This window comes from Podarcis filfolensis (assembly GCF_964270895.1).
Source record: "Podarcis filfolensis genome assembly, chromosome: 2".
NCBI classification, from domain to species: Eukaryota; Metazoa; Chordata; class Lepidosauria; order Squamata; family Lacertidae; genus Podarcis; species Podarcis filfolensis.
The window spans coordinates 49,113,800-49,131,670 of NC_139605.1; the positions used below are offsets into that span (position 1 = coordinate 49,113,800).

Below are 17,871 nucleotides of genomic sequence, written 5' to 3' on the forward strand. Positions count from 1 at the left end.
GTGAGAAGTATGTAACTGTTCCTATCTACAAAGTCAAGTGATTTTTTAGTTTGCATTCTTGGTGCAAAAATGTATGCTGTGTCTGATTTGGATGATGGAGTGCTGGTATTGGAGCTGAACCAACCATGGCTTTGAGGTGGTTAGCTATCGCCTGCCCTAATTGTGAAGGGAATTTTGTGGCAGCCTGGAGGGCCACAGTGTAACAACTTGTGGGCTACAGGAAACTTGTACAGCCCTGAGCAGAGAACCAAAAGGTTATTGGGTTTGTAATTCTGAGTAGCCACCTCCAGTTACAGAGTTCTCACGGATGATAGTATTGTATGAACTGATGCTCCATGGATGCAGTTCTGCTGCTGTTGCCGTGATGTAGCATCTCCCAAAGTGCTGTGATTGTAGAAATCATGATAGGAGTTTATACGTGAAGCCATTTCAACATAATCCTTGCACCTAGAATATGTCACAGGGTGCCATGTCAAGGTTGTTCACCTGTGCAAACCAGCAATAGATAGTATTACGTGCATGTTGTACACAGTCAACGGTCATATTGATGTCTTAGGAGTATTAATTCCTTCAATACTTCACAGTAATTTTATATCTATTTAACTTTCAGGAATTTGTTAACTGGGAAGAGGCTAAATTGACTTGGAGTTTCTTTAAGCAATCATTCTTGAAGCAAGTTTTAACAGAGGGTAAGTATGATAGCCTCTTCCGCATCCATTTAGCCCCTCTCTGCAAACACCTACCCCCAATATTTTGCGATTTCCAGAATTGTTTGTTTTATAGCTTGGGCTTAGACAGCTAGGAGAAATGTGTTTGTTGTTGAAAGATACCAATTTGGTTTTGCATATTCATTGGAATGTGAAAGTTGTAGATAAAATATTTCAGAAGGCATATACTTACTTTGGGTTTTCTCCTTAGTCCTTCATGCTGTGGTTTCATTGTTAAATATTCCAATGTGCACTGAATGCTTAGTGGAATTGTGTCACTATGGTGAAATGATGACATAGTATGTATAAAATATCGCTTTATTCATATGGACCAACAATTGTACAATTGGCACTTGTAACCTTCAGTAAAAGTTTATTAGCAGCTCATAATCATTATTGGACTTGGCTTCGAGCTGATGTTGAAACAATAATTGATCAGATGTCTCTAACAAAAACTGTCTTCCCCTCCCTTTCCCCTCTCAAGTATCTATCACCTGAGATACTTCTCAGATCATTCCTAGGGTTCTAGTTCCACAGCTTCAGAAGTTTTGTCGTAGTAAAGTTGTTACATTATTCACTTTGCTTAGATCTTATTTTTCAACTTCTTTTATTTTCTTACCTTGTTACATTTACAAATATCTACTGCTCCAAAATGCAGGGCTGTAACAAATGCAGGTGGGGATGGAACTGCTGAGAAGCAGATTTTGGCAAAGCATTAGAAAAAGTCTTCTAATGGTAAGAGCTCTTTGACAGGGGAACCCACTGCCTTAGGAGGTGGTGAACTCTCCTATACTGGAGATAATTAAGCAGAAACTAGATAGTTATCTTTCAAGGATGCTGCAGTTGCATCCTCCTGAAAAATCCTTTTAAAACAATTCTCCACCAATTAATAAGAGAAGGAACCACATTTGAAAATTATATTTAAAAGGTTTAGTAAAGTAGATTTGAAAAAGAAAAAAACACCAAAGAAAAGGGAGATAAATGCTTACGGATAGAACACAGGCTTTTTGCTGCAGGTATTTATCTTCTGAGATGGTCAAGGTGTGTTTTATTAGCATCCGTCCTTTCATTCTATATTTTGCAGCCTTCTCAAGTGCCTGTACTTCCTAAAGTTCATTTGATTTCCACAGCTGGGCTTCCTTTTAAGAGCAAGCAGGTGGGGAGACTGCCTACTGTGTGCCTGAAAACTGTTTATTTGTTTTTAAAGTGATGCCTTTTTTACTTCTAAAGAAATAATCAGAGATATATATATATTTTAAGATTAGAGGAAGCTCTTCCATTTAAAACAAAATCAGGAAGTGTACTGATGTCTGCAGCCAACTTCCCCAGCTTCACAAGTGTCAGTTAAAAGCTATGGGGAAGATATCATGTGGTAATGTCTCCTATGAGATATTTTGGGGTCAGGAAATGGAGGCTGCAGAATCCTGGAGAAATCTGCAGAAATCCTAAAGAAATTCTGAAGTACCTTGAGAACGATGCAGAAAAAAATGGAAGCCTCTTTCGCTGCGGATTCTGCATTGAGTAGGCTGGGAGTAAATGACCTCCAAGATGGCTGCCGGCTCTTTGATTTTGTGATATTGAAAGGCAGTCACTGGGTCCGACATCTCTTGTGCTCAGGATAAGTTTGAAATTTCTTGTTGTGCAACCGCTTGTAAGTATAATGGAAAGATAAATAAATACTAATATTAAGTATTACTTTTGTAGGTGAACGGTATGTCATGACGTTCCTGAACGTGTTAAATTTTGGAGACCAGGGTAAGCAAGACATTTTTTTACATCGCCTTGTTCTTGAAATTGGAAGAAGCGTTCTTGGCTTACTTACTGTGGTTTGTTTGCACCAACCAGCATGCTTTCATGCTCTCCTTTAAACCACAGTTTATTCATGTGAATAAGGCCAGCAAATGGTAATCTGATTCCACATTCATTTAGAAATGTGGTACGTCTGCAGATGAATGGCTATAAAATAAGTGCAAAGGCGGCAGCTTTCTTTTTAATTTGAATATGGAAATGCATTTAATTATGTTTGGAACTTTAAAAGTGATTTACCTCTTCTGCTAGTGCAGGGCTGTCCAACTTCCAAGAAACTGGCAGTGATCTATCCATTGTTGAGCTTTTTTTGGAAAAGCTTCACCAAAGTTGTTGAGCTATTTGAGGGGAGGATGAGCCAAAGTTGTTGGATCGACCAAGGGCATCCCGCGATCGACCGGTAGATTGACCTCTTGGACACCCCTGTGCTAGTGGAAGCCAGCACAAGGACTCTTTCTAGTGCAATAGGACTTTCCACCATTCTACCCCCACGCACCGTTCACACCACCCTCAACTCCACTCTGGAGGGCCAGGAGAACCCTCAAAACAATGCATGGGGGGGGGGAAGAGTGGGGAAATTGTTCCGTTGAGCAAGCAGAAATGTTTGTACTGGAACGGTTGCCTTAAGTTCTACATCCATTAAATTTTTTTCCTCCTTCTTTTAAACCAAGCAATAATTTTGCTATTAAACACCTAATTAGATGTTTCTGTTTCTTTATAAAGGAGTGTATGACATAGTGAACAACCTTGGTTCTCTGACGGCTCGATTTATATTTTTGCCAATAGAGGAGAGTTTTTATGTTTACTTTGCTAAGGTTCTGGAACGCGGAAAAGATACCAGGTTTCAAAAACAGGTAAATTAGTCTTATTGTTCAGTAGTCTGAAAATGTACATTTAAAGCGAAGGATAAATATCGTTTACTGATTTAAAATAAGTATATGCCAACTTTCACTGGGCATTTTACACAAATAGAATAATTCCTGGGGTTGGAGCCAATGTTGTTGATGGGGAGAAGGCTATTTTCACCTGCTTGCCCCTTTTCTTCACTTCCAAAACATCCCACACTGTCCCAATGGGTCCTCTCTACCAGATTTGGGGAAGTGATGGGGGCTGCAGAGGGGAGGGTGAATATATGGGGGGGGAACCTTTTGTTTTCTGCTGACAGAAGCCTCCTCTAAACCAATAAGTTTTCTGTTATCAGGGTACCATTGGATAAAACCCTTTCAAAATACTAGGCTTGACAGATAATTATGGGGGATGAAGTGAGAATAAAAGTTAATTGTGCAGGCATTATCAGAGATAAATAGATGATAAGATTATAGCTGTTGTCTTATTTGTTTCATTTTTAAAGAATGGTTTTTAATACCTTTTTTCGTCATAAGTAGCCTTGAGTAAGATTTATCATAGAACGAGTATGCATGTTGAAATAAATAAATAAAAATAATGGGTTGTATTCAGCGAATATCTACTCACAGTAGAACTGTTGAAATTAAATGTTGTTTGAGTATAAACCAGTAAATTTAAATAATGCTGTAGTCCTGGTGTGTATATTTGTTAATCTACTGAAATTATATGGTTGGGGGGGTCTATGGTTTAAAAGAAGGACTTGGGGCAACTGAAGAATGTGTATTTGAATGGGGCTTACTGTGGTTAGGAGTGAGCTATTAGTGTCTAAAGAGACGCTGTGCCTATTTTTAGTAGAGAAGCTAAGGTATGCTCATATATCTCACAGGAGGGTATTGTAAATAAAGTATTAGATGAGTTCAGGATCAAATGCTCTAGTTAAGCATAGTTTTAGTTCAGGAACTATATTCTATATCATACAGTACGATCTCTTATTTTTAATTTTTTTATTTTCTGCAGAGGTAGAAGTTGCATACTGTTGTGTAATTTACCAGAAGTGTTAGTGTTCTTGGTTTTCTCTGATGCATTAGAAGCTAGTTTTTGTCAACCTGTTTCCTTTGTCACAGCAGATTCTCAGGCATTTCCTGATCTTCTATTTAATGAAGGGTTTTGTGCAGATTAATTAAGTTCTGTCTGGAACTTGCAGCACATTTGATATATAAATATGGCTGCTATTGAATATGTTCATACTTCTAGACACAAATAGTCTACAATTATTATTGAAAATTAATATAATTTGCCATTAACTAGCCAAGTAAAAATAGTGAACTGTAAAATCTAATTATTCCATATATAAATTTAACACAGTAATCTGGCATATGTTGTTTTGTTTTGCCTATTGAATAAATGCAATTCTTTTTTAGGATGATATCTCCATGGCAGCAGCTGTATTAGAATCACTGCTGAAACTTGTGCTTCTGATTGGCCTGACTATTACAGTTTTTGGTTATGCATATTCCCAGTTGGCACTGGATCTTTATGGAGGTTCAATGCTCAGTTTGGGATCAGGTAATGTCACATCGCAGCTGCCTTTCTGAAAAGTAGCTTCATTTTGTGAAAGCTTCCTCAGTTTGCTTTTCATATATGAAAGTACTATATCCACATGGAAGAACTAACACAGAGAATCCGATCCATTCACATTGCATGCCCTACGATGTCTGTTTCAGAAATGGTGCTTTTCCTTGTGTTCGGAAATTTCATTATGTACCGTATTTTTCGCTCTATAAGATGCACCAGACCACAAGACGCACCTAGTTTTTGGAGGAGGAAAACAAGAAAAAAAATATTCTGAATCTCAGAAGCCAGAACAGCAAGAGGGATCGCTGCGCAGTGAAAGCTGCAATCCCTCTTGCTGTTCTGGCTTCTGGGATAGCTGCGCAGCCTGCATTCGCTCCATAAGATGCACACACATTTCCCCTTACCTTTTAGGAGGGAAAAAGTGAGTCTTATAGAGCAAAAAATACGGTATACCTTATGGAAGAGCAATCTAGGATGGTTGCAGTATAACATTTTGCATGTCGCTTTTAGTGCTGAGAGAAACAGGACATCTCTTTTCAGCAGTGTTAATCATTGTATTCTTGAGTACTTAGCCCTCTTGAAGATAGTAATCACTACAATATTGGGATATAAATGTTTAAAAGCTCTAAAAAGAAGATAAGATGGATTCCTCAAAAAATTGACCCAATACTGATTAATAGAGGAACGTTCATTTTCTATATTATATGCTGCTTCTCAGCAGAACCGGACTTAGATCAGGCTTCCTGGCATGCAGTTTGAACTTTGTGGTTTTAAAAATTATCAGTTAGAACAGTTAACTGGAAATAATCAGCAGCTACATTCATTTATTTATCTATCTAGATAAACATGCATAAGATCAATCTGTATTAGCAAAGCTGCTATACTGTCTTCAAAAAGGCCTTTGAAACTGTGTGGCAGGGTTCCTAGTAAGAATTGTTGTCCTGTTCCAGTTAGGGGCGTGAACTCACTTCAGAGAAATTGTGAACCCAGACTGAATCAGGCTGCTTTGGAGAGATTTGGTAGCTGTTTGAAGCAAAGCAGGAGCCCTTCAGATTGGTTTTAAGCTAACCAGACTGTTCCTGAACATCCAGGCCTAATTCAGAGGTGCATAGACACTGGGTCTTTTAAAATTCATACTTTCCCCCCAGCTCTCCATATAAGCAAAATGCCAGGGAGGGAAGGAGGAGGAGCTTTGAGATTGATAGCACTATCAAAAAATAGAGAAGTAAATAAAATTTCTATTTCACCCTTATTCCCAATGGAGCAGATCCCATCTTCACTCTTCCAATATCAAATTTAAATGTGACTACTCATCCCCTGTGCATTTCACCAATTTCCCCGTGACATATCTCTCCTCTCTCTCTCTCTCTCTCTCTCTCTCTCTCGCACGCACACACACACACACACTCTCTCTCTCTCACTTAAGCAAACTCAAAACTTAAAGTCTACTTGCACAAACATCCCTGCACCTATTTTTTCTGATATTTTGTAGGCTTCATCCACTCACAAACTGCTACTGTTTCTGTCAAGTTCATCCAGTTCTGTTAAAAAGCAAATAAGCTGTCACTGCTTATTGATTCTCCCGTTATAGTCAATGGGGTGGCATGAAGCTTCACATTTTCTAAAGTGAAGTTCTGATTCAGTCACAAAGTGAAAAGTGTCCTCCAAAGCAGTCTGAACTGAATTGACTCACTTCTTGAAGTGGCATTGAAATTGAATTTTGTATTTGGTGCATGCCCCTAGTTTCAGTCAGAATTGGGTACAGTGGTATCAGATGGAATATACTTTTTGTGCTTCTGTTATTTATTTCAATAAAGTCCCCATCTAGAAGTGATAATTCATCATGGTTGAAGTGAAAAGGGAGGAGGCCATGTGTCCATTTGAATTGTGAGACCAGGTGACTGAGTGGAAGGTAACAAAGCAGAAGAAAGGAAGGTCTTCTTCCTCTCTTGAACATATATTGAATTTTGCAGATGCCAAGAGTGATATGGGGGTGGGGAAAGAAATCAAGGAGCTCTCCAAAGTATTGTGGTAATAAATTACTCCAGTCTCCCTCATATTGGTTGGATCAATGCAACAAAAAAGGGCAATATTTTCTAGACTGGGTCTTATAACTGCTTGTCATAGACCCACCAGAAGAGTGGCAACAACCCTGGACCAAATTCTAAATGTTGTCCGTGACTTAGTACAAAATGTTTTACTGTAGGTGATTTCCGACTAAATCATGCTCAGAGTATGAAAACAAATGGACCTTCTCAGAGTATTACTAACATTGGATATTGACCATTGTGTCTTGCTGCTCAAGTAACAGTAACATGATTTTATTTTTATTGCAAGTTGACAGTCTGATGCTGTTATAATTCATTAATGACATGTTAAATTGCGTTAATGCACAGATCTCAGCAATGAGGGGTTTCATTTTACTAATCTTCTTGTCATAATATTTTCTCAGGGCCAAGTCTCCTGCGTTGCTATAGTTTATATGTCTTGCTGCTTGCTGTTAATGGGGTAACAGAATGTTTTACATTTGCTTCAATGTGTAAAGAAGAAGTGGACAGGTGAGTTTACAAAGGGCATAGTTCCATACTATTATTTAGCTTTTCTTTGATTGCATGTAACTTTGTATGAGGATATTTTAGACAATACACACCTCAGAATAATGTGCCTGATAACTGCTTGATGTGTCCCATTGCTAGAAAATGTAATGATATGAGGAATAAGCGCTTACATTTGAATATCTTATGTTGTTGGGAATCCTGGGAACCTTCTGAAGGGTGTGGGTTATAATGATTCTTGAATAGGTATTTCTCTGAAATCGAATGCATATATTCTGTTCTTTCTGTTTCAGAGCTATTTATCTTTCTTCTGACTAGACTCTCCCATTCCTGCTTAGCTGATAGTTTAGACTTGTTCACTGTCATAGGAAATGGGATTTAAAGTGGTGCATTCTATAAAAAGCATTGAAAGAATTCAGTAGGTACTAAAAAAAATTCCTATGTTCAAATAATAATATACTTACTATGTACTTACGGATCTAGATGTGTGCTTATTATTACAAGAGAGAATGCTGTTGCACTCAGGTCCTGTTTGTAGGTTTGCCATAGTTGGCCACTGTGAGAACAGAGTGTTGGATTAAATGGGTCTCCGCTCTGATCCAGCGGATTCTCCTTACGTACTTAGATTATTATTATTATTTATTGAATTTGTATACTGCCCTATACCCGGAGGTCTCAGTGCGGTTCACAAAATAAAATCAAAATATAAAACCACAAAACACATAATCAAAATAAAAATAAAAACAACCAACCCAATTGTAATGATCTCTGGCAGGCAAGGAAGCCCGATAAGTAATGACTCTCTGGCAGTTTTATGTACGTTTATTAACAAAAAGACATATCCACAACATGGTTTCTTGCCTGCTCGCACTGATGATAGTTGGTCAGTCTGAATCATTGCCCCTCCCACAGCAGGAAGGACGCCAAACTCCCACCTTTCCCCTCTTCCCCTTCCGTTGCCCTCTTATCCAGTCTCCTAGAAAAGGGACTGAGAGGCTGCCCTCTGCACTTTCACTCGACACAGTCTCAGACCTCTGCTTATCTGCTGATTGCCTAGCAATTCTCTGGCTGCCTTCCAACTCTTCCTCTTCTTGAGAGCTAACACTGTCTTCCTCTGGAAGGGGAGTCGAACTACTCTTTCACAACTGTCAGCCAGTTCTCATCTGCAGTCTGTCCCTCTTCCACTTAGCTCACGTTCTGAGTCTGACTCTTCTTCTGTGCACTGGTGAGCCACGTTCCTGACACCAATAAAGCCCCCCAAACCCACCACATTTTAAAAGGGCATAGGACGTCAATCAAATCAACCAAAGGCCTGGTTAAAAAGGAACATTTTTGCCAGGCGCTTAAAGGTGTATAATGAAGGCACCAGGCAAACTTCTCTGGGGAGAGCATTCCACAGATGGAGCCACTGCAGAGTAGGCCCATTCTTGTGTTGCCACCTTCTGAACCTCTCGAGGAGGAGGCACGCAAATAAGAGCTTCAGAAGATGATCTCAGGGTCTGGGTAGGTTCATATGGAAAGAGGTGGTCCTTGAGTTAGCTTCTATCTGACACAGCTGCATATTACTGGAGGGCACAGGTAGATAAGAGCACTTATAAAGCTTGTGACAGAGTTTCCTGGTGTGGTGTAGTGGTTAAGAGTGGTGGACTCGTAATCTGGTGAACTGGGTTCGCTTCCCCGCTCCTCCACATGCAGCTGCTGGGTGACCTTGGGCTAGTCACACTTCTCTGAAGTCTCTCAGCCTCACTCACCTCACAGAGTGTTTGTTGTGGGGGAGGAAGGGAAAGGAGATTGTTAGCCGCTTTGAGACTCCTTCGGGTAGTGATAAAGCGGGATATCAAATCCAAACTCTTCTTCTTCTTGTGGTTGGCCTCATGGTGAGCCATCTCTTCAGTGCAGCTCTTCAGTGTGTAGATTCTAATGCCATGTGCTCTACAGACGTCTGTGCTTGCTTGGGGTACCTTCTGTGCTGCAGTAGCTGAAGGATCTTTTAAGTCCCATCTATCTTTATAGAAATGTCACATTGCTGAAAACAAATGTTGAGCTCCATGCTGTTTTTAGATTTTGAGTTACATATTTAGGGTAATGCAATTGCTGGCCACTGTCACTGCGACTGAGAGAGTGAGAGAGAGGTTTTTTTGTTATTTCATTTTAAATTTGCTTTTTTCCAAGTACAATGCACTTTTAAGGCTGTGGATTTGTAAGATGTGATTAATTGGAAACTACAGCACCAGCAAATGTATCCTCTAGTGAAAGAGAGCATCCTTGAAGATGCTCATTACAGCATTCTAGACGAAGATCAGTACAATGTTGACTTATCCTCATTTATCATTTTCATGAATTAGTTATTAGCTCACATTTCCTTTACATGTGTGTCTTTGTGAACTAATGAAGCCGTCTGACATAGTACAACTGTGTGTCAAGTAGAGATATGAACTCATTTGGAATAAAGTTTGGGATAATATGCAGGGATCTTGTGTCTTGGGAAAATATTTCTGCAAGTTTAATAATAATAATAATAATAATAATAATAATAATAATAATAATAATAATAAATTTTATTTATATCCCGCCCTCCCCAGCCGAAGCCGGGCTCAGGGCGGCTAACAACACTAAAACAGTGCAACATTATAAAAACATTATAAAAATTAATTAAAATCAAAATTGATGGCAACCATAAACTAAAGTTTTGTAAAGATTGCCAAAGGAGGGAGTCAGGCTGCGCCCTGACCAAAGGCCAGGTGGAACAGCTCTGTCTTGCAGGCCCTGCGGAAAGATGTCAAGTCCTGCAGGGCCCTTGTCTCTTGTGACAGAGCGTTCCACCAGGTTGGAGCCGCAGCCGAAAAAGCCCTGGCTCTAGTTGAGGCCAGCCTAACCTCTCTGTGGCCTGGGACCTTCAAGATGTTTTTATTTGAAGACCGTAAGTTCCTCTGTGGGGCATACCAGGAGAGGCGGTCCCGTAGGTACGAGGGTCCTAGGCCGTATAGGACTTTGAAGGTTAAAACCAGCACCTTAAACCTGATCCTGTACTCCACCGGGAGCCAGTGCAGCTGGTATAGCACCGGATGAATGTGATCTCGCAGCGAGATGTAATGTAATGTAAATGGAGAGGGGGAAGACAATGTTCTGAACTATCATAGAATTGTAGAGTTGGCAGGGACCCTGAGGGGCATCTAGTTCCATCCCCTTGCAATGCAGGAATCTGAACTAAAGCATCCCCGACAGATGGTCATCCAACCTCTGCTTACTTTCGTTTTGGGACATCCCAAGATACCATTATAAGCCTGCAACCACAGAGCAGAAAAATAAATATTGAGAGACAATAATTTTAAGACCCTTGTCCTGCTCTTCAGCATAATCGATGTTATTTTGATACTAGCTGCTCTAGTTATCACATGTGTAATCTCACCAATAAACAATGTTCTCAAGAATTTATGAGCACTTCCTTTTAGAAATAAAACTTTGTAGCTATTTAACTGAAGAAACCTTTAATGCTGAGATGAGAAGAGATACCAAATAACCATTTAAATATACACTTGAGGTGTACATTTTTAGGCTCCAACATATGTATTTATGTGATTAGGAGTTGTTTTAAACTGTTTTTCATATTGGGTTTTTAATGTTGTTCGTGGTGAGTGCTGTGGCCTGGACAGATTCCCCGGAACCGGACAGAGTTCCCTGAAGGGCCACAGTCAGACTCCAGGCCTAGGCTTCCACAACCTTGGTTTAGAGTTACAAACCCCAGGTTTATGTGCCTACCCCCCCTTTCTTTCAGGTAGGCAGGAGGAGATCAGAACTTATTGCTTTCTTTTTCAGTTAAAAGTAGTTTGTTTTCTCTAAACTCAAAATCATGTTTAATCTTAACAATGGTATGTTTACCTGTCATTCACCTGATGTCACATAACGTCAAGTGATTCAGCTTGAAAGGAGTGCACAAGCATGTATTCCCAGTTCTTCCTTTTGAGCTATAATGCAGCACTTTTAAAGTTGGCAAGTCTTTGTGTGGCAGCAGGTGCCCAAATTTACCTCAGCTCTGAAAGAACAACTACCAAGTTGGGGAGTGCAGTATTAGAGATATATATATATATATATATATATATATATATCAGTGTACTCATGTTTATAAAGCACATTTTGTAACAACATAATTATATTTAAAAACAGCTTATTGTGTCACTAAAATAAACAAACATGAAGTCCTTTGTAACAATATTAGATGTGTTTTGACCATTACTTTTTAATCTACATCTCCAGTGTCACAATAATCACAATTTTATATATAAAAATATTGAAAGTAATATCCTGCCTCTTTGCCCAATATAGTATAATAACATCAATGGTATAATAGTGGTTATATTTGTAAAGTAGACAGAAACGGAATGTTCAAGGTATTATGATTATGAAGAGTAGGCGGAAGAGATTGAATCTCTCTCTTTCTCTCTTACTATGTCTGGAGCACTCCTGCTTTTGCTCAGATGGATAAGTTGTCTGGTTAAAGAGGTTAGGGGAGAAAGTGGACAACTTTTGAATGTCATATTAGTTCAGAGAATAAGCCAATCTATTTCTAATTTGGGGGTGGGGGTGGGTGGGAGGTAGCTCGGCTTACTTTCTGAGCCAATGGTTGGGAGTTGATCCATCTCTATTGCTATTCTCATATTACAGATAGGAAGCTGGTATATAGTAGCTCATCTATGGCTATCTATTGAGTTAATAGATACGGGAAGATTTTTATTGGTGACTTGCTGATGAGTCATAAACAAATCTCTTAACTACTAACAATTGAGACTTAACATATATGCTACCAGATATGGGTCTGCTGCACTTTACCATTGATAATGAATTTTCCTCCTCCATCCCATTCATCTTAGAAAGCAACTTGTCAAGCTCGTAAAAGACGAATACTGAAACCATTACAAACTGTTCCTTTTTTGTTTTGTTTTTAGGTACAATTTTGTCATGCTCGCTTTGTCCTTGGTTTTTCTGTGCATGTCCTATTTCTTGACCTATTGGCAAGGCAGCATAGGATTCATCTTTGCAAACTGCTTCAACATGGGGATCCGAATCACACACAGCATCCGCTACATCCACAACTATTTTGCACAGAGCCCTTACAAGCCTTTAAAGGGCCTCCTTATATCACCGTTGCTGTTGGTTGTTTATGTCATCTGTGGAGTGGCCACGGGCTTTTCAGAGGTGGGTAGTGCTTTTTCTTTGTGCTTTTGTTCTGCCAGAACAAGTTAATAGTCCTTTTTTTTGCTAGTAAGTAACCCGCAAGTTAGTTCCGGTTTATGATGTACACAGAGCATATCTACAGATATGCATAAGATATTGAAACATACCCACATGTAGAGAATTAATTTTTTAACGCTTTGAAACGTTATTTCTTTCTTTGTGTTATTTATTTATTTAAAAAGTTTCTCCAGCGCTTCTCACTCAGTTTATCATAGCAGTGCACAACTTATTTTTATGCACACACAAAAATATAAAACTCATAAAGGTGCAGCAATCAGTAGACATGAATGAGTGAGCTGATGATTCAAATGCTTGGGTGAATAAAATTGCTGGTGGAAACACGAATGAAGATGCTAATGAACAGTCTCTGAGGGAACACCATTCCGTAAAACAGAGTGACAGAAGTTTGCAGAACCTAAACTAGCTTTTATGTGATTGTTTGGCCTACCTAAACTATCTTATAAACACAGGGAGGCTTTACTGGGTTTTAGTTTTCACATTACTGTGAAGAGAATTACCGGGTCTGTCTTATCTCTGAATCGGAGCATGAACCGTAACTTAAAATAATATATTTCTTAAAACAGTAAGTTAACATTCTGTCTTTCTTTCTTCGTAGGTGTTCCTGTGCTGTGATAAAGGGTGGCTGGCCAGGTTAATTCACGTTGCTGTGGGAGCACTGTGTTTTACAGCAACTCTTGCCACTATATTCTTCACAGAGACCAAGCTGATCCATTTTGTTAGGAAACACATTTTGTCAAGATATACCAAAGAAGTGCTAAAATAATCGTGTACAAGCTAATTTCTGTACAGTGGTACCTCTAGATGTGAATGGGATCCGTTCCGGAGCCCCGTTCGCATCTAGAAGCAAACGTAACCCGTGTCCGCGGATCATGTTTCTGCGCTTCTGTGCATGCGCGTGACATCATTTTGAGCATCTGCGCATGCGCAAGCGGCGAAACCCGGAAGTAACACGCTCCGTTACATCCGGGTTGCCGCGGAGCACAACTTGAACGCGCTCATCCCGAAGCACATTCAACCCGAGGTATGACTGTATATGAAATGTATATATTTGCTATGGAGGAGATATACGGAGAGTTAAATACGTAACTACTATAATATACAGGTGATACTGTCCATGAAATGTACACAACTGGTAACAAGGTAATTCACAGCAATTTAAGCTGATACATTTGTTCAGAACTCCAAAATTATACCCGTGGCAAGCAACTTGGTAAGTTTACAGTGGAAGGTTACTGCTGCCCGGTATATGAATGCAAATATTACGCATAATCCTCACTTGCGGAAGCTAGTAGCTGGAAAGTACTGGGCATTACTCTTGTGATGCTACACTAATGTCACATTGAACTGTAATATACTTTAGAGACTGGAGGTGCACATCACCTGACTGCTTCTTCACTCTTGACAGTTAGTTTACTCCCAAATTTTATTCTAATCCCAAGACAAAAAAAATAGTTAAGTACACTGGAGTCCAGCTATTTGCACTGGCCAGGGCGGAAGGTTTTTTTTTGGGGGGTGGGGGCAGATTTTCCTGTGGCAGCATGAGGCTGGTGCAGCAGAGAGATTGGATTTGGCCTATTTCTGGTAACAAACCAGAATGCCCCATTTGGGAGGTATCTGCTGCTGGTACCTTTTGCTTACCTGCAGTTTAGGTGGGCCCAGCCAGGAGTTTGAGAGAGGTGACGTCCCCCATGCCAGGACAACCATGCAGAACGTGGTGGATGGGACAGCTCTGCCTCATCAAAACACCCTTCAGTTTGGTGGATTGCTGTGTTTAATAGGTAGTTTGTCTGAAATGTCATGTAGCCATGCAAAATTGTTGTTGGACTATGGCGCATTTTAGGATTGAATTGCTTTACTTTATTGTGCCTGAGCCTGGAAGGCACTATAAAAGAATTTAAATTAATTTTTTTGCTGCCCTTATAAGATTATTGTAATCTAGACAAGCATCTCTGGCCCCTGTAAAAAGTGCTATTTGTAGCACATAGCAGCAAACCCCTTAACTACATTGGGACCTCTGAAGAAAATGAGATGTCCCCCCATGTATTCTATATATCATGATTTAACAGTAATTCTTAAAACAGTTGTTAGTAAAAATGGATAGAAGAGGCATAAAATAAGCATAGGAGAGTTTTCCTCGCTTAAAATCAGGATTTTCATAAATTGATGCCTTAACTATTTTAAAAATAGTTTTGAGGGCTGCTGTAAGCTAATGTTTTGAAAGCCTTATAGGGGAACAGGAAGATTATCTGGAGAATTGGTAAAAACAAAAGCCAGGATACAGTATTACAAGAATATATATGGACAAATAAGGTTTGTTGTAAGTAAAACTGAAACTTGAAAAGTATTAAGAACATAACTGTTTACTATAAACATCTCTTATTTTGTTTAACGCAAACAAATCAAGCCTAAAAGCAACTGTTCCTATTTCCTTCAGCTTGAGGTATTGCAGTGTATAGGATTGCACTATAAAGGCCTCATCACACCTAAATTTTGAACAAGACTATAACAAGTGTGTGTGTGTGATATGGTAGGAGTGTCAGCTGAATCATATTCTGCAGTATAATGAGACTATGGTTGAGGAAGTATGTTCTATGATTTACAATTAGAAAATGGTTCAGCTGTCTGTTTTGAAAACTGGACATGTAGGAGACATAAATTGAGCGTGACCCGTACAAAAATTGGGGGAAATTATTATTATTATGAATGAGTTAAACATTTGCTAAGAGAGTAGCATGTTGACAGATGCTGTGCATTTTCTTTTATGGACTATGCTAGGATATTTTTTAAAATAGCCATTTGTACTGCATCTTGTATTGGGGAAATGGTTTGTTGTGTTAGTTTAAGGGACATATCTAGTATGTGCTATTTTGACAAATAGTACTTTTAGTATGTAGTTTTTTTTCTTATTGAAGAGACATTTTTCTGGCCAATGTTAGTCAATAGACTTGATTAATCTGCTGTTGCCAGGTAACAGTTTTTGGCCAATCTTAGCCTCAGGAAGTACAGAAGCTTGCTGTTGCTAGGCGAGATTCACACAGACCAGGCCTCAGCCTTGAAGAGTTGTCCAAAATGTTAACAGTTAAACCAAAAGGTTGTTTAATTGAATGTATTTTTTATAATATATGTTTTCTAGCATGTTCATGAAATGTTCCGTGGAATCAGGATTGACTTCTGTTTTCTGCTCATAAGTATGCATACATTGCCAATTCACTGTTTCAAAAAAATGTCAGAAACAAATTAAAAGGTTTCTATAGAGGCAACGCCTTTTTTTAGTTAAATGTATAATTTGTCTCCAGAGTTTGCAACTGCTTGTTATCTTGTATGGCAGGGATATACATTTAAGAATGCAGTAAAGTTGTAGGGGGCCAAAACATACCTGTGATTGTAAGCTGTGATTAATGAAAGCGAATGGGCCTGTTCTTCTTTGTTGTTGGTTAAAATTGTCTGTCTTTTGGGTTGCTGCCTTGTAGGGTCATGTGTAGGCACTGCACGAGTTGTAAATCAAATGTTTAAATTATTTAATTTTGATTAATTTTCACATGTAATCTTACCTACAAAAATCCACACCACAGCAAATACGTATCCTACAAGATAGACTAAACAACACAAACTGCCTCTCTGGAATTAGTTTTAACATTTCTCCAAAGTTTGCTATAATCTGAATACGTATTACTGAAGCTCTGCCTTATAAAACAAAAAGTTGGAATATTTTATATTCCGAAAGTGAAGGCAAGCATGGTTCTATTTTCTTTCCTGTCTTAATTTTATTATAATAAAAAAGCAAATCTTACTCTGTTTTGATAACTCTTTGTAGTTCATATAGATCTCCTTCTCCAAAGATTGCAACTGTGGTCTATAAAGGAACTGTGCTCTCTTAATTCCTTAAAATGGGAATCAGGCCAGATGTTGTTGAACTACAACTTACATCAGCCCTGGCTATAGTTGCTGGGGCTGGTGGGATTGTAGTTCAGCAGCATCTGGAGGGTCACATTTGTGGCGTTTGTACGGGCCCCCCGGTCGTCTCATGGACTATTGACCCGTACACCACTAATCTGCTGCCACCAACCAGGTCCTCCCTGGTAAAATCACTTCAGTCTCAGTCAGCTTTTCAGTTAATAAAGAATAGTGTATTTTATTTCAGACACAAACAAAACTTTTACAGCATTCCAAACGTTGTTGCTCTTTACTTTCTTAGCCTTATTTTCCTCTCTCTATCTCTTCTACCTCCCCACACTCAAGAAGAAGAAGAAGAGTTTGGATTTGAGATCCCGCTTTATCACTACCCGATGGAGTCTTAAAGCGGCTAACATTCTCCTTTCCCTTCCTCCCCCACAACAAACACTCTGTGAGGTGAGTGGGGCTGAGAGACTTCAGAGAAGTGTGACTAGCCCAAGGTCACCCAGCAGCTGCATGTGGAGGAATGGAGATGCGAACCCGGTTCGCCAGATTCCGAGTCCACCGCTCTTAACCACTACACCACACTGGCTCTCCAGTGTGAAACTGGCTCTTCAGTTTAAACTGAAAAACAGTTTAAACAGTTTGGGGGAGGGCTGTGAAGTATTTATCCTGTGGGCAGCTATGGAACTGAGGCTAAAGTTCTAAATGGAAAGAACACGAAATAACACAGAGCAGATACTGGGTTGAAAGGCAAAGAGCTTAGATAAACAAGAGTGAAAGGAAACTGAGGAAAGAGGAAAAGACTCCCTGCAGTCAGGACAATGGAAGTGAGTTGGTAAAGGAGTTTGAAGGCTGTAGACCAAGGAGGGGATGAGGGACGAGCATTGAATTTCATGTACTTTGTTTCGAGACCTGTAAAACATGATTATCAGACTTTTCTCTGTGCCATATGTCTGAAAAGAAATTTGGGCTTAATACTAATAATTAATATTATTATAAAAATTGAATGTTGGACAGAAGGAAATGTGTTTCATGAAACTGAGAGGTGAGAAGGTTCCTATTATTAATTTGCTTCATCTGTCACTGTTCAGTTATTTCATGGCCATCAGTTCCATCATTTTATTTAATTTTTCAATCAAAAAGCCATGGAATATGAAGAGGAATGCAGCAATAATTGAGCAAATGGATTAATTAACAAAATGCTGTTCTGATAGCTACATTAAGAAGTTTGC

General features: G+C 39.2%; 1 protein-coding gene across 5 annotated transcripts in view; it reads left to right on the top strand.

Annotated features, from left to right (window-relative positions):
• Window positions 1-16,530, top strand: part of RFT1 (RFT1 glycolipid translocator homolog) — a 29,277-nt gene extending 12,747 nt beyond the window's left edge. For 4 of the 5 annotated variants that reach the window (XM_083603419.1, XM_083603418.1, XM_083603417.1 and 1 more), the window contains 7 exons: window positions 611-689; window positions 2,412-2,462; window positions 3,237-3,367; window positions 4,781-4,925; window positions 7,387-7,492; window positions 12,433-12,682; window positions 13,338-16,530. In XM_083603419.1, the coding sequence (XP_083459545.1) occupies window positions 611-689; window positions 2,412-2,462; window positions 3,237-3,367; window positions 4,781-4,925; window positions 7,387-7,492; window positions 12,433-12,682; window positions 13,338-13,505 (930 nt within the window). In that variant the 3' untranslated portion in view covers window positions 13,506-16,530. The remainder of the gene's footprint in view (window positions 1-610; window positions 690-2,411; window positions 2,463-3,236; window positions 3,368-4,780; window positions 4,926-7,386; window positions 7,493-12,432; window positions 12,683-13,337) is intronic. The other variant, XR_014545459.1, reaches the window with a different exon arrangement.
• The last annotated feature ends 1,341 nt before the right edge of the window (window positions 16,531-17,871 follow it).